This window comes from Ambystoma mexicanum, chromosome 7p (assembly GCF_040938575.1).
Source record: "Ambystoma mexicanum isolate Mex_15411 chromosome 7p, UKY_AmexF1_1, whole genome shotgun sequence".
Taxonomy (NCBI): Eukaryota; Metazoa; Chordata; class Amphibia; order Caudata; family Ambystomatidae; genus Ambystoma; species Ambystoma mexicanum.
Window position 1 is genome coordinate 80,623,381 of NC_090939.1, and position 17,113 is coordinate 80,640,493.

Below are 17,113 nucleotides of genomic sequence, written 5' to 3' on the forward strand. Positions count from 1 at the left end.
ATGGAGATGGATATTTGGGGTCAGTTGGTTGTGGACTCCAAGACTGCATCAGATATGGGGTAACTAGATGGGCTCATGAGTTCTTACTCCTGTCTGTCAGTCTCCACCCCCCACCTACTACCTAGATCAGCTCAGGCTGTAAAGCACTGCTCCTCATCTGGGTTTCTGAAATACAGTTGTGCTGAGCTCTAGTGAAACCCCGGCACACATCACTTCCAATGGCTTTCTGGGTGTGTGCTGTTGATGCACTGGAGTGAATTTTATTTCATTATTTAGAAAAAAAACAATGTGGAATGAAAAACTTGTGATTCTACTACCTTCATTAAGTTATTTATGATCCGGTGATAGGTCTTGGTCTCCAGTGCAGGGCATGTCATCCTGCCCTTTGTATGGCCCGTCCTGGCCTGTTTAACCAATGTTGTTCAATATGTTGCATTTGTCCTTCAAAAAGCTACTTTGAAAGTAACCTTTAGCCCGAAAGCATATTCTGTGCCCTCCGAAATTGAAAAGTACTCTTCCCTCTTTAAATCCTCAGGAATTCACCCACCTTATACGTGCACAAGAGTGGAAACACTATTGACAGCTTAGTGCTCAGTGTATCACAGGCAAGATGAAAAGCATAAAAGCTTCTATTTCCTCACACCCAACTCTTACCCAATGTTCTGACACTGACACATTTCTTCAGCCTTTGCAATAAATCCTTGACTTCTTTCCCTTGAGAGATTGCAAGTGAGAGATCACATTTCAAAATGTAAAACGGCATGCTTTTTCATGTGACTGCATGTCACTAGTTTGTTATAGATATTGTCTGTGAATTCAACAAGACTTTACATTAATTATGTCTTCCATCCAACAGCATCCGTAAGGCAGTGGATGAAGATGAAGAGTCTGCTCAGGAGCGCCGCAACACACGTTGTATCTGGGTGACTGGTAAGAAGGGCCTCACAGAACGGGAGGCTGCAGAGCTCATTGTGGAGGAGGCCAAAAGCCTCTTAAAGGAGGACTTGGCTAAGATGGGTGTGCAGTGGAACCCAGATTCCTCATTCGATTCGGACACGTCCGAGACTTCGTCATACACTTCATACACTTCATACACTTCGTCTGACAGCAGCGCCGAAGATTACCATGTGAAGGATGGCAGTCACAAAGGAAAAAACCTTAAAAACTTCAATCTGGCTGCAGGAGCACCCCGAAAGAAGGAAGGACATTTTCTGCGAGAGAATGGGGCACAAAAGTCTCATGTTGTGAAGAAGCACCTTAAAGTGTCCAAGACAGATAAACGCTCCACAACCAATAATAAAAAGTCAAACCGAATTCAAAAAGCTGCTGATTCTGTTAAAAGTTCAGAAATGAAAGTGTTTCAGGATGATTTGGTGGACAGTGTTGCAAGAAGTTCAAATTGTCCAGGTGGCAAAGAGAACCTACCATTTGCTTCCATATCTAAAGCTGATATTTCGAAGAACAGAACCTCAAAAGATGATCCTTCATCTGTCTTCAACAAAGCATCCGACACACACCGACCTAATGCACAGAACACTTTTAAAATACCAAATACATTGACAGAAATGTTAGGAAGTATCGCAACCAATCCAAATATGGACCATGGACCTAATTTTTGTAAATCTGAAGATTTAGCTTTGCCTGTAGATAGAAATGGTACTGTAACTCCCAAGATGTTAGCAGCAAATAAAAATCTTACTTTGGGGACAAGGGGTTTATCCAACAAAAATCCAGCTGCTCTTCAGTCTTTTGAAAGTCTCTCACTGAGTAAGACTTCAAAAGTTGATATAGAGCCTTCTGATTGTAATGCTTCAAACGGCAAGGTGCAAAAGGCTAATCAGGCAGCAAGAGATTTACCTAGAGGCAGTACATTGTCAAAGGACCCGCAAAGGAACTTGGAGAACAGTGACGGAAGATGTAATCTGCAGGCTCCTAACAACTCGACGACCGGTTCGGCCAATGCAGACGCATGCAAAGCCCAACAGATTACAGACTGCTTGGAAAATTCTCCTCAAATGGGACTGGCTGTCAACCCATCAATTGTAACTAAGGAAACAACCATCATTGGTCACAGTGCACTAATTGCCCAGGAATGTGCAGGCTTCCGACAATCAACGCCTTTGGGAGACACTGCCAAATTGGATACTGTTAACCCTTTGCAAAGTAGAGATGAAATCCAAGATGGAAGTAATGGTGGTGGTCAGTTTGTTCTCCAAAATGAAGTTGGCACGACATCTACGGGTGAGCCTAAAGAGCCCATCAGTGACCTCAGCAGAAATGGGAAACCGAATGCTGGCTCTAAAGATGAAAACAAATCTCCAGACTTGTATTCAACCTCCAGAGAATTCGAAGACAGTTTCCAATTGGATACACAGACCGAGAAAATCATTCAGCAGCAGGTGGCAGCAGAATGTGCAGGACGGCAAGGAGAGAAAGAGACAGAGCTGGCACAAGTGCCAGAGCAGACATTTTCACCGAAAGGAAGCTGTGCTGGAATTCTAAAAATGGATGCAATTGCATCTGCTGGTGCTAGCCCAAGTACAGCATTTAACAAAGTGGAGCACTTCAATCAGGCAACCTCAGGTGCTGTAAAACAAACGGGTCCCAGTTGCATTAAAGAAATGGCATCAGGAAGCCCTAAATTATTACTGCCTCCCTTGAAACATAAAGGCTGTTCTTGGCTGAAGGAAAATGATGTATCCCTCACTGACACACAGCTTCAGAGTTTTTTCCAAGCTTACCGTAGCCAGGATTTAATAGAGGAGAGTGCTTCACCAGTTCTTCACAGGGGAGCATCACCCTTGCATGGGGTACCCAAAAATGTAACTGGGGCGGAGGCAGAGATTCACCAGGCAACGGATTCCAAGTTAAACATGAGTGATAGCTTTTTGTTTGACAGCTTCACAGAGGATCCATTGCTAGAGGAAAAATCGGAGAAGCCTAAAACCGAGTTTGGAGCTCAGGACATATGTGCGTCTCAAAAGCCATCTACCAGCTCCACTAATGTTCCTCTTAAACAAAAAACACAGAGTGAAAAGTCAATCGAGCCACTACCATCTACATCCCTGAACAATGGGTTGCACCAGAACACAACACAATGGAATGACTTGTCACTCATGTTTTCTGACACTTTCCAAATTTCTGAAGTGGGAGATGCAGCCCAACCTCCTGCTAAGAACAAAAGTGAACCATCAGCCATTCATATCAAATCAAATGATCCAAAACCTACAGTCAGTGTTGAAGGTGATGAAGGACCTCTCACAAGTAAAGTGGCTTTGGAAAAACATGGCAGCCCTGCCCTATGGTCTGATAATTCCTTTGACTTAACCCCAGGGATGCAAGACATTTTAGACGAATGGCCTAATCCTGTGTGTTCAAGGCCACAGCCAGCTAACCACAGCTTTAAAGAAGTCACGAATACTGTTAAGTCAAACTCCTCAAAGAAGTCCTTTTCTAATTTACTTGACGTTGAGCACAATCCCCAGGTTTTAACGCAAAACTTGGAGGTCTTGGTTGCACCTAGCCAAAATTCTACCCCTTTATCACTTACAGAAAACCAGAGAAAATCAGAGGGCTGGAATGAGCTTGCCTGCCTGATTTCTGATGCTATTCCAAGCATCAGTGGTATGTCTTCTGTAAAGTCAGTAAAATGCAGAAAATCGAGGGATTTTGAGGGAGCCCCACCAATGTATTCACTGAAACGGGAGGCTCCTGTGAGCCATCATAAAACAAAGGTGCATTTCAATGAGGAAGAATGTGGACAATCTAAAGAGGGCCTCCCCAAAGACAATTCTGTCATAGATGGAGATTTTTCCTTGCAGTTATCACAGGATGCTTTGCCACCGACTTCAGTGGCCTGCAGTGCTGAGAACTTCACTATTATTGACGTTGCAAGTGATCAAGCTCTATTCCAAACATTTCTTGAAGAATGGAAGTGCAAGAGAAGGTTTGCAATCTCTGTAGCGTGTGAGAGGCGCAAACAACCTCTGTCCCCCAGAGCCTCCATTGGTGGCAGGTTCAAACCAGGTGAGTGAGACTTTTACAACCCTTTGATATTTCATGAAAAGATTTGACAAAACCTAGGCCCACATCCATGGTTCACTGTGTGTTTTCACTGTTATGCAACCTTCTCCTCTATTGAATTGCTCCTTGTGGCGAGTTTAGTTTTCATTGACTCACATTTATTTTAATTTTAAGTTTGTATATAGTTATTCCTTTTATTGAGAATTGTGCCTGACAACCCCCCCCTCCCCCCAAATGCCGTCACCTGGGAACACACTATTTTCTTAAATTGTCAGCACTGCCACTTGTGCCAGTCAGCTTTAGTTCATCTTCCCCTTTGACTGCAATCCTTTGCATTGCCTTCACTGCATGCAGTAATGTGCATTTTTTTTTTAGCAGAATTTAGATCAACTACAGACACAGGCCTGCATCGGGCATGAAAGCACGCCAAGGGCATGCCCAAGTCCAGCCTTTTTGTGACTGGATTAAAGCATTATAGTCTGGATCTCACTTGACCATGCCCGGGTATGTGTTTACTCCTTGCCGGTGCCATATGCGCAGTGGTGCCCTACAACTACACTTCCTCCTTCCCCAAGCGTAAACACTCCTTTATTCCCATCCAAAGTCACTTCCATACATCAGTACCAATCTCAATTCAGCCCAATCTTCAAATAAAAGGTAAAACCTCCCTCAGTGAAATTCTACTACTAAAAACTGTCATGAAGACAGAGGGAACGAAAACTCAGACACACGTGTGATCGTAACAGGTATATCTTCTGGCTCAAAGGGAAATGGAAAAGGGAAAATAAAAGAAATCAAAATAGTAGGATCCTATTCGGCCACCGTCTTTCGTATTCCCCTAGCACTCTATGCTGTAACAACAGAACACCCCTAAGGAACCAACCACTGGGAATGTTACAAGGCCGTCTCCAAGGTCAGTTATTGTGCCTTGTGGAGCTCTTGGATACGGATGAGTTGGAGATTTCTTACAGGAAGGTATGCCACTCAAAGAAGATGCATTTAAACAGAGCACCTCCTGTATGAGACTTTTACTTTTGTGTGAACCATGCACACAGTGGGTCTGTCCTCCCATGGGTGGCACGTGCATCATACGAACAAATGAGACAGTGCTCCTACTTTTGAGATTTACCCCACTTCCCCCAATAATCAGTCCAAGTTATGGAATCTGTAAGATTGGGAGTAAGGAGGTGGACAGGGAAAGAAGAGCTGGAGGGAGCCTAACAAGACACTCTTGCTTTAGAACATGTGAAACCCCATAGCTGGATGGTGGCCATGTTGAATGGAGTTTATTGCTGACACTAACTTTAGAAACCAACCCTTTTTACTCCAAAACTTTGTCGCTGGTTCTGAGAACCGTGCTATTTTTAGTGAGGCATAATGATGGTGAGGCAATATGTGCAAATGCAGGGTTTGAAATCGCTGGAAGCTATTTAGCTCCTGGCTCTTGTCTAGGCAAGCCTGGTTGCAACCGTTGCCAGAAGCTACTCTTGGTTACACATGCTGCCAACTGTTGCCATTTAAACATACACATGTAACATTAATTGTGTTTTGGGAATGTGTGGGAGCGAGCATTAGGAAAGAAGAGACATTTGAAGTAGAATGGGTCATATAATGGATGAACAGGTTTAGGTGGCATCACACTATAAGTGTATGGTCCCCAGAGGTAGCTCCTGCTTACTAGTTCATGTTGAATACCCAAGAGCTGATTTAATCTCCTGCTAATCAAATGCTTATTTCAATCCCTGTGATGGATATGCAATTTGTGGGAGAATAACTGGCAAATGCCCATTGTGGTATAGTAGGTGATTGGCGTTTTTTCTTATGCACAATAACTGATGGCCAGAAATTCTTTGCATGATGAACGATGGTCTACGTTTATGGTTATAATAGAGGGTCGGGCATTTTGTGGCACAGTAACCTATTGACAGGTATTCTTCACATTCATTGGTGGTCAAACATTGTGTGGCACTGTAACTCGTGGACCACCTTTGTGTGGTGCAGCAAAGATGAATAGATATTCCATGTCACATAATCTCCTGGGTGAGCATAATGTGCATGGAAACTGGTAGGCAGCAATTATGTTTAAAGCAACTGCAAAACACAAGTTGATGGCTGGAAGGTTTGGAATAAATCATAATCACAGGCACAGCTCTGGGCAATCCTCCAGACAATCATGTTTCAGCCTGCCAATCCATTACAGAAGTGGAAGGACCACATGCAAATCAGGCTTGGTTCCACCGGAAAAGGGGCAGTCCAGCCCGAACCGCTAGGTCATATCACTTCTGCATGACACAGCTTTCATCCCCAGACATGTTTCGGTCTCGTTGGTTGTCTTGAGCAGCTTAAAGACAGCTATTTTGTGGTTCTGTAATTTATAATCCGCTATCTCTTTAGTGAGACCCATACCATAGAATAAAGAATGTGCTCCCAGGTGTGAGGCTCACACAAAATGGGAAAGATTGTACTTCAATGTTTGACTCACTCCCGTAGGTGGAAGTGTTATCAGAGAGAGGTGTGTGCCGCCAAAGCACGACTCCAACTAAAAGCTGTCTCACCATTGACCTTGGCTGCTAAATCCTTTCATGCTAATATATTAATTCGCCTGAGTGGACAGAGCCATGTCACTGAGCGGTTGAGACCGGTCTCTCTCCTGCCCCTTCCATTTACCCCTTCAGTGCGAACAAGAGGACTTTGCCTGTACCCCCTGTAACAGACTCTGTAGGATGGGGGGGAGAGGAGGAGGAGGATAAGAGATGAGGGGTAAGGGGAAAATGTCTGACACTTCATTAGCCTACCCACCCATGCATGACACAATGCGCTTTTACAACTGCCTCTTCATATGACGCTAGGAAGTGTCTCCCTGTGCAGCTCAAACATCAGAAACCTCTTCTTTACCACCGATTGGTTAATAGTTCTAAAAATCAACATAATATATAATAATGTTGCATTTACAATTCATAAACTATATCATTGCTTGAATATATAAAATAAATAGCATTTTTGGACAAAGAAAATGCCTCATACAAAGATAGTACAATTAGCAGTTCCTAATCGGCCTTGGGCTTCAGGCCCAGACACGCAATGGAAACAGCCCTCCTGGATCAAAAAATCCAAATGGATGAGGCCAAGGACAAGGATAAGCTTGCTATGCTCCTGCTGTTAGACCTGCTGACGGCATTTGATCTTATCGACCACCAGATCCGATCACTTGTCTACAGCAGCTGCCTTCTCCAACAACGCAGCTACCTGGATTCAATCCTTCCTGTCTAACCGCACCACCAGGGTCTTCACACCCTCTGCCGCAGCGGACCCAATTCCCATCCACTGTGGCGTACAACAAGGCTCATGCGTCTCGCCAACACTTTACATCTTCACCAAGCTCCTCTTTGACCGTCTTGACAACCTGGGTGTGTCACACACACCAATTACGCTGATAACACCCAGGTTCTCATCACACTCTCAGGGTGCTATGTAGATGATTGAAAAAGAATCAATGAGATTTACCTGGGAATCCAGACATGGATGGCAGATCACTGCCTTTGCCTCAACGACGAGAAAACTGAGCTCTTGATCGTCGGCTCCCAATCCTGCCTGAACAAAATAGACCCTCGCTATGAATCCATCAGCATTGATGGAAACCCAATCAAAGTAGCCAAAGAGACTAAAACCATGGGCGTATACCTGGACTGCACACTGTCCCTCAAGAAGCAGGTGAACTCAACTGCATCTTCCACAGCCTACACTGAACAAACTAATTAACACCTGCAAGTAATTCCTGTCACCTAGTAGTTGCATCACACTAGCCAGGGCTCTAGTGATATCCAAGATCGACTACGGCAACACCATCTACCTAGGCACTGCTGAAAGGAACCTCAACAAACTCCAGGTCCTTCAAAATAACACCTTAAGAGCAGCTCTAAGTATACTGAGATCCGCGCACATCTCGGGTTTCAGGCAGGACGCCCACTGGCTCCCGGTACGGGACAGAATCACCGTCCGCACCCTTTTCATCACCCACAAGTGTCTCTCAAACACTGCCACCAAATACCTAGCCGATAAAATCAACATACGCCAACCCACAAGTCCAACTAGAGCCATCTACTCTTACTGTATAGCCGTTCCAAGATTTCTACTAAAAAGAGCTTCCCAGTACTAGTGGCCGCACATTGGAATGCCCTTCCTCTTAGCCTCAGGACTGAACCTACATTCTGGACCTTCAGAGCTAAAGTAAAGAGCTGGCTCTTTGGGAAGTTCCAAGAAGGTTCGGCTTCTGGTCCATCTGCTTCCGAACCCCCCACCACCCGCACCTAACGCTGTATCTGTGTTCTGCATTGTTTTTCGATATACAACCACCCTGTAACCTGGTAGATCGCACTTTTGGTGGCTGTACTTTTTCTTGTTTGTCAAATCTGTAACTACTGTATAAGCTTTAGCGCCCAGTTACCCGAGGGTGTGGTGCGTGGTAAATAAAGAAACTAAACTAACGAATTAAACCAGCAAGTAAAATTCATTTGAGACCTACAATTCGCATGCACTACGTACATAATCCAGTATCTAGATTAATGGCTGCACTATTAGTAACAACAAAACCTACTACTATAGCCTTGGAAGCCTAATCACCAATGAACATGCCCTGCAAACCTAAACCTCCAAGCCCATACTCTAAATGGAAAACAACCTCAAAAACATGTGGATAGACAAACAACCATGGGCTTTCATAAAACCATGACAGTAGAAGAGCTAGGGCTGTCTGGCCAGCCTATATAAAGGGCAAAAGGAAGAATTACCTACATCTTCCTTAATACCTTGTAGTGAGCGCAGGTTTTAATGTTACCCTTCTCCCAATTTGCCAGTAGACCTCAGTAAGGAGAATGGCCAGTCTGATTTTAAGGTTTGTTTGTGATAGCTACCTCAGCATGAGGCACCTTGAAACAGTGGAACTGGAATGCAAAGGTGTTGCATTCAGACAAGAGATAGTGTTCTATTGTGAGACAGGCATGGTGACAAGAGATTGACACAGAAACAGAAGCTTTATTGAAATACTTGAGTTGCGATGAATATCTATCTTGCCCAATCTCTAATTTGGGTATTCCATCAACTGATGTTTCTAAGGACAGTCTGTCAGTACGTCCCAAAACAAAATCTGTCTTTGTCAAATATATGCTTGCCCTCACACTTTAAACAAAAGGTTGCGTAGGGATTTTCTAAAAAGAAAATGGTGTCCCAAAAAGAAACCAGGCTAGAGTCGGGTGGCCTTACTTCAGGTATTGCTTTGCCAGTTCAAAAGAAGTCAATTCTAAAGGGGTGCCCTTGGCTCTTCAAGGCACTGTTCAAAACAAATCAGTTCACAAAAGTTTATAGGATTCTCCTGGGGATCCCTTCCCCAAGCTTAAGCCTCTCTGATTTCACAGTTTCACAGAGGTTCAGCTTTTCAGGATTCACTCTTACAAGATACAGCTTTCTTCCTTGGGTTTAAACAGTCTTTCAAAATACTTTGGGGATTTTGCTCTCACTTGACTTTCTGTATAGCTCTGCTTTTGTTCACCCTCACACACTGCTTCCTCTTTAGTTCAAAAAGCCTTTCACAATATTTAGGTGATTTTGCGCCCACGTAATTTTCGGCATTACTCCTGCTTTTTCACCTTCTCTGAAGTGGAGCTGTTTGTATCTTCCTTTTAGCGCTGGGTCAATATCTGAGACTTTTGAGAACGCACAGCTTTGCTTTCCCCTTTGCGCGGCCCCTCTGATACTTCAGGCCCTTCTATTTCCTTCCATTCGTGCCACTCACACGTTTCAGTTTCTCTCCTTTTCTTTCATGCCGCTTGCATGCTTTTCATTTCCCTTTTAGCCTCACACGCACACATGGTTTCTTGGCATTCAGGAAGTCACCGGTTGACGCAATGCTGTCGAGAATGCTCGCCTGCTTCCGCGCTGAGGTCCGGGTCTCACCACCTGCCCCTCAGATACTCCTGGGACCTGGATTCCTCCCAGTGGAAGAGCATCTGCCTGGCCACTGCCCACAGGACTGCATATGCCCCAGTCCCGTTCCTTGGAGAAACTGCTCCCTCGCTATGCTGCAACCCTTTACAGCACACCAGGTCAGCGTCTTGGCGTCCCCGCTCTCCTCCGGATCTTCATGATGCAGCTTCCTGGCCTCCAGCTTCCACAGCTTGCTCCCTTATTCTTAGCAAAGCTGGTTTAAAAGCAAGAAGGCATCCGCTGCTTGACAGCCACGCAGCCTCCCTGTTGCTCTCCTAGCTCCTGCCTAACTCTGTTGTGTGCTCGACCTTTTTAAACACCTTGGCCCTTTCAAGGGGTTTCAGCTGTGAGTCCTTGGCCTTCTCTGCCTGACTCCAATTACACCAATTATTGGGACATACTTGACCAGCAGCTCGGTAGTCTTCAGGACCACTCTGCTTCATCCCAGTACTTAAGTGGTGCTTTCTATGTGTAATCTGCATTACTCTTCACACCATCTTCCTCTTCACTGTATTTTGTAGGATCTCAGGGGAGATACGGGGTATGACCCTTTCTCGGTTATCTGAGAGGCGCCCCCAAAAGGGATAAATAGGAGAATGCCCTCAAAATTCTCACACTGTCCATCGAGTGTCTGGGTCTCCAGTCAAATTTTTTTTTTGGAGTACTGTTTCAATATTCTTTCCAGAATCAGAAATCTGGATCCTTGGAAGGGATGAATGCCAATACTGCGAACCTTCTAAGGACACCTGTTTCATTGCTTCCTTTGTTGTGCAAGCAATGACATAAGAAATGGATACCATTCAAAAACTACGTCGGCTCCGATCTCTGGTGGTTGCTGCTTCCAGAGCAAGATGGGAAGCTCACACAATTTCACAGTTGACAGTAACTGCTGAAGAGGTCAAAGCAATTGCATAAACAGGGTGCAATTGGGAGCAGCCTAAATACTCACACCTTTCTTTCCTTCAAATACATGAAAATCAGTTCTGATCTAGACAGATAAAATAGCCATCATGTGCTACCTCACCGAAATGGGTGATTTTAAAGGAGATGCATCTAGAAGTCTTCTTGGGATGGGAAAACTGCAAATGCACCTTTTTTATAACAGCAGACATTTAAAAAGCAATGACCTGTCCAGGCTGCCAAAGCCGCGTTCCAAAGGGAATGCCATTTAATATTTCTCTTTGCTTTTCTGACTTTTTCACGTCTGCTGAAAGTGATCCTGAAATTGTGGCAATCCCAAAAAAGGATGATCATGATAGCCTCAGCATGACCTTGCCAGGAGTGAAATAAAGACCTTGCTCACTTGTCGGAGCATCCACACAAGAGACTACCCACTAAACCAAATTGCCTGAAATAATGATCCTTAGCATTTTCTGTCACCGCCCTAGTTGCATGGCTCTTTAGAACCTGCAGTATGGACATAGCAATGTACATTTTACCTGCATGAATGGTCTTAAAAAAGGCTGGGAGGCCAGTGACAAGATGTTTCTATGACTTGTGATGAATTTGAGGATGTGGTCCCTTCTTTCCTAGGAGGAAAACTTACCCATGGGGCCATGGTGGAGCGTCCTGCTATCAAAGTAAGACGGGCACAAGTGATCACAGTTCAAGGGTATTTATTGAACTTTTATCAGGGGTGTGAAAAACGCCTATCTAAACCTAAATCTACAATGGGAGAAAGCTATGACCATCAAAATAATAATGATACAGTCCTAGTGGAGTCTAGTCAAATAAAAAGGGCCTATACTAAAAAAAAATAACTATTCACAATCCTTACCGCAATGCTACAAAATAGTTTGGGATAATGTTCACAAAAAGAAAGAAGTGTTCACAAAATGATAAGTCGAGCGGTGTAGGCTGGGGCTTCCCTTCCCCACGTGTTTAGCAAGAGACAAGGCGGGTCACTTGAGCACAGCACACTCCTGGGCTTCTCCGGCACAAGGTCACAGAAACCTTTCTCTTATATCAGGGCCTTTCTGTCCCCAAGTCTCTTTGGTGTAAATCTCTTGCCTGATATTCCATAAACAATGAAAAGGAAAAAGTTCCTTCCTTGATATTCACGTCGGGTGATTTACTCTTTACCCTAGTTCCCCCTCTTCCGGGCTCAGATCCCCAACATTCACAATTCGTCCCCTCAGCTGGGCTCAGACCAATTTCAACAACATATCTTCCTGGGAAATTTTTGCTTTCACCCCGGGATCCCCCTCTGCCGGGCTCAGATCCCCTTTTACACAATTAGTCCTCCTCAGCCAGGCTCAGACCAATTTCAACATGTAGGTGATCGAAGACTTTCAAATGTGCACAGGGTTCAAGTCAAACCATTGCAAGACCACTCCGATTCACCTTTCAGTAATCTTTCACACACTCTTGGGTACCAAACAGAGACCTTCGAGTGAGCACCCACATTGCGCCTGACCCCTCTGTTTCTGGTACCTATATTGGTTTCTTAAAGTTCAATCGTACACAAGTTCTTTGTTCATACAATGTTGCCGTTTATAATTGCGAGCATAACAATGTCCGGTTTGCTATCCGCGTCTCCTGACTCACTGGCTGTGCTGAGCTCATTGGCGATGCTTTGCTATCGGAGTCGAGGACAGTAACACAGTGCCAATTGCTTCTCCCCGCCTTGGCTATCAATGTGGGAGGGCCCCGTGTACCATTTACAAATGCTGCATTGTTCGTCAGCTGTAATTTCTGGTCTTATGTTTCTTTTCCTTGAGGCTTCCTGAAAGTCGCGATCCTCTCTTGAAAAGAGCAAGGGCAATTCCTTCCTTGTTGTCCTCTCTAGTTTCGTCATCTTTCTCCTCGCTTTAAACTGCCATCCCAGAATAGCTGCTTCCTCGTTTGTTTTTCCTCTGAGTGTGCTTTCGTGCTCTGCCTTTTATCCGTGTGGGGAAGCGTGATGGAAGGTCAGGTGTGTGTAATTAGCGGTAATTTCCTGACTCTGCCTGACCCTTGTGTTGGGAAATGTCAGGTGTATGGCTCTGGTGTTAGTCCAGTGTTGCTCACAAACTGCCCGTTAGAAAGGGTTTGTATTGCAGAAGAGGGGTGGGCGGTTGAGTCTCTAGGTATCCTACTTGATAGGATGGGGAAAAGGTGTTGTAAGGAAGGGGAAACTGCTTCTCGCCCTTCGGTGTCCCATTTCCAATCCCCAAAGACCCCCCCCATCCTAGTGATCCTCCCGCACTGGTCCACCCCCAGGAACTGGATCCAATAGCAATGGCCGTGACCTGGCCACTTGGATGACAGATCCCTGTGGACTAGCAAGTGAAATACCTTCAGATCTCTCACAGCCCACAGTACAATAGTCCCCTTGGGGGTGGTGCACCGAGGGAGGATCACATGGGGAAATAATCCCCCAATGGGATTTGGGACAACCATCACCAGAGAATGCAGTATCACCGCGCTTTACCATATTCTTCCCCAGCTCTAAATCCTCCTGCCCCTTCCCAGGATAGAACTAATATATTCTGTTGTCAAACTATGCAATCCAACCTGTATGGCAAAACTGAAAAAAACAATAATCCAAAGTATCTTGTATATAGTTTTAAAGCTGGTACTGTGACAAAGAGTACAAGGATCGCTCACAAGGAACCAAGCGAGTGGTCTAGTTTCCAAAGACCAGTGATTGGCCCAAAGCAATATTTCAACCATGCGCAGGAGTTTGAGCCAGGTTCAGGCTCAAGCTCAATCAGAAGCACAGGAGAGACACAAAGTAGAGAGCCGGCCCCCGAAGCAGAATAGCTGGAGCCAGGAACGAAATCAGCTGGCGCAAGACAAAGCGTGGAAGAGACTGAACACATAAGGCATCAGCTTTCAGAGCCACTGCAGACCCTGCTTTACGCCCGAAAGCTGACAGAGCCTCCAGAAGGGATACAGCTGTCCAGGAACGGCTGCTTCCTCCAAGAAGGCAGCAAACAGGTGTGTTGGTTCCTGGGAGCTGTGAGAGGTCTGGGAGAGCATCAGGGTGAACTCAGGAACTGGAACGAAGGAGTTTATAACCTGCACCCAAGAGAAAGAAGATCTGGGACCCTGAAGAAAACCATGGACAGTTGTATACTTGGCAAGAGAACAATCCAAGCAGATACACCACAACAATGCAAGTTTGGGACCTTCTCCCATATTAGAAACCACATTTTAAAGCAAAGACTGTATGGGACCCTGTGTGAAGAAAAGAGGCAGCCCAAAAGAGAGAACTTTCTTGGCAGGAGCGTGAACCAAACTGTGTAAAGTATTGTGGGTCTGGGATGCACACCCATACGATCCCTGGGTGTAAGAGAGTCAAGAACCTTAGAACTAACAAAAGCAGTCCTACACTTGGTAGCAGACAGTGCCAGGTCGATAGGAAAAAGGCCTACAGACAGAAGACCTATTCCCTCTTGAATTGTTTAGTGACATTATATCAAAAGGGTGAAGAGGTCCTAGCGGCCTAAACAAATAGACATAAGGGTAAAAGAATCCTACGCCTGGTAGCGGACCATGCCAAGCGATAGGGATACAAGAAGTGAAGGTAAGGAACAGTTCCTCGTGAATTATTTAGCAACTTGGGATAAGAAGAAATCTAGGGGAAAGGAGGAGCAAAACCCTAGCATTGGAACCTTGTATTTTGGAAAATTATTTTCTTCACTTTTGTTACCAACAAAACAGGAAACTTTTCTGTCGATTGAAAACACCAATAACACTTTTTACTTTAGTAAGAGACCATACTTGCACAGTTATTTTATTAGTGTTAGGGACAGGAGTATGTTTTTAGACACAACAGTGAAAAACTTTTTAGTTTCGGACTTCCTGACAATTTCACTCGTTTCCGTTGAGGTAGGGAAACTCCTTAGTTTTTTTATTTTTATTTAATAAGTCATTTTTTAGTTTGTTCAACAAACTTTTACAACATTTGTAGTTATACAAATTTTCATATGACTCACAATCACTTAATATAGTTACATTTAGTATTCTAGCAATTTCATAGCAACATCATTTCAAATCGAGGCACATTTCTATCTTGCATTGTGAATTAAGTTTTAGCACCTAAAATAAATGTATGTTACCAGCACACATTATATTCATTAATTCCACATCGAACGTTCCATGATCTCACATGACCTCATTCTTATGATGTTGCAATTATATCCATTTCTTCTGGAATATAATTTCATTCCAAACGGCCCTCAAGATTAAAGATTGGAGCACTTGAGTTCTAGCTCCAGAGATATCTCTACCTAGAGACAGGACGATCTTAGTAGAATATCCCCACATGAAAGAGTACCAACACCATTCCCTTGCAGCTGCTGTTACGCCTGTTGGGTTCCAACCCAGAAGAGCAGCTTGCCTGTTGTCAAAATACTGGCAATAGATTACAAGATGTTTTATTGTTTCGTTTTGCGCTAGATTGTGGCAGAAGCGGCACCTCATGTTGCCCTCAATGACAATGGAATTCCCCCATCTTGTGATTCTTTCCAAAGTGTGTTGCTGGTTTAGCTTAAATCGTAAGTATATATCCCTCAAAGATGAGCAGGGGAATTTCATCAGATACATGCAACGGGGTATTATTTTAGATGCAAATTTAGCAGCTTCTGTATACAATTTCTTTGTACCCAGAAGTTCTAGGGTTTTTTTACCCAATCGTTTCAAATACTCATTTTTTAACGTGTAGGAGGCGATTTTCTAAATCGGCTGAACAAAGCTCACATTCTTCTAGAAGTTTTTTTTAAAGAATCATGGTATTACTGAAGGGGGATTTTTCTCAGTTAACATTTGTCGAAAGTCCTGATATGAGTTGGAAGGTGGAAATAACATCTTTGCTAAATTGGACATCTGCCACCAATGAAATCTGGTAGACGATACTAGAAGTCGCAGTTCCTGTCGGAGCACTACATTAGGTAGTGGCTGGGTCAGGCCCAGCGTGCGCTTCCACAGGGCACCCTGAATCTGGTCAAGGACACTATGTTTATAAGACAAACATCCAGTGCGTACAGGATTGTCGCTTCCACCTTCAGCGTGTAAAATTCAAATAATGGGACCATTGAAAATGTACAGAATTTTACATACACCATCTGCATTTGGGTAACCAGAGTGGGAACCTTGTTGTTGAGCCCATTCCTCCACACAGTTAGAGTTTGAATCAATTATATCATATCCCAGTTATTTTAGAGACATGGCCTTTGGGATAGATATGTGGTTCATAGTCCATGTTGTCGATCTACCTTTGTGTTTCAAATTCTGAAAGGTAAAGATTCCTGATTTTTGCACATTATACTGTAAATTGTGATTGTGTAAGTAGTCTGCAAATATGTTAAGCTTTCTTTGAAGTCCATAGGGTGTATGATCGAAGATTAAAATGTCATCTGCAAAGGAGAGCCTTTGGATTTTTAAGTGGCCCAGTCTTGCCGGATAGGAAATCTCCTTTTCCCAAATTTCATCAATCTCACAGAGGTAGAGGTTGAACAGGGTTGCAGCCAAATTACAACCCTGTTTCACCCCAACCTCTGTGAGAATTGGTAAGGTAGTAGCTCCCGATGTGTTTATCCTTACCAGGTTAGGGGTATTATGATGTAACTTTGCAATCAGGGCAATAAGATGAGGTGGTACCACCAGGCATTCTAACTTTGACCAAAGTAATCGATGGATCACACAGTCAAAGGCAGCCGACAAGTCGAATGATGCCATATAGATTGGGCCTGAGTTGGGAATTTTTGTTTTGCCAACAAATGGGCCACAATAGATGCATTTAAAGTGTTTGCAAGTTGAGCGCGAAAACCAATTTGGAATCTTGATAGTGTGTTATGTAATCGAATATACGTGTGCAAGTCCTGAAGCAGCAAAATTGAGAAAACCTTTGCTCCTGCATCAATTAAAGCAATGGGCCTAAAGTTTGCTGGATCGGTCTTTAGACCCTTTTTAAAAAATGGGCACCACGATTGATTGCAACCATGACAAAGGAATGGATGCAGTTTTTAGGACATGATCAAAGTTTTTATGAATCCCAATGCCTATGGTAATTTCTTCTATGGACCAATCGGTGAACTTAATATCTTCCATGATCTTAAATTTGGAGACAGAGCATCGAAATCTCTCCGGCAGAACACATTTTTGCCCAAAGAATAGGTTCCAGGTG

At 44.0% G+C, this 17,113-nt stretch overlaps 1 protein-coding gene across 1 annotated transcript in view; it reads left to right on the forward strand.

The window, feature by feature from the left end:
• Window positions 1–17,113, forward strand: part of POLQ (DNA polymerase theta) — a 1,553,125-nt gene that overhangs the window by 837,257 nt on the left and 698,755 nt on the right. Inside the window, exon 17 of the mRNA XM_069635828.1 lies at window positions 857–4,026. Coding sequence (XP_069491929.1) covers window positions 857–4,026 — 3,170 coding nt within the window. The remainder of the gene's footprint in view (window positions 1–856; window positions 4,027–17,113) is intronic.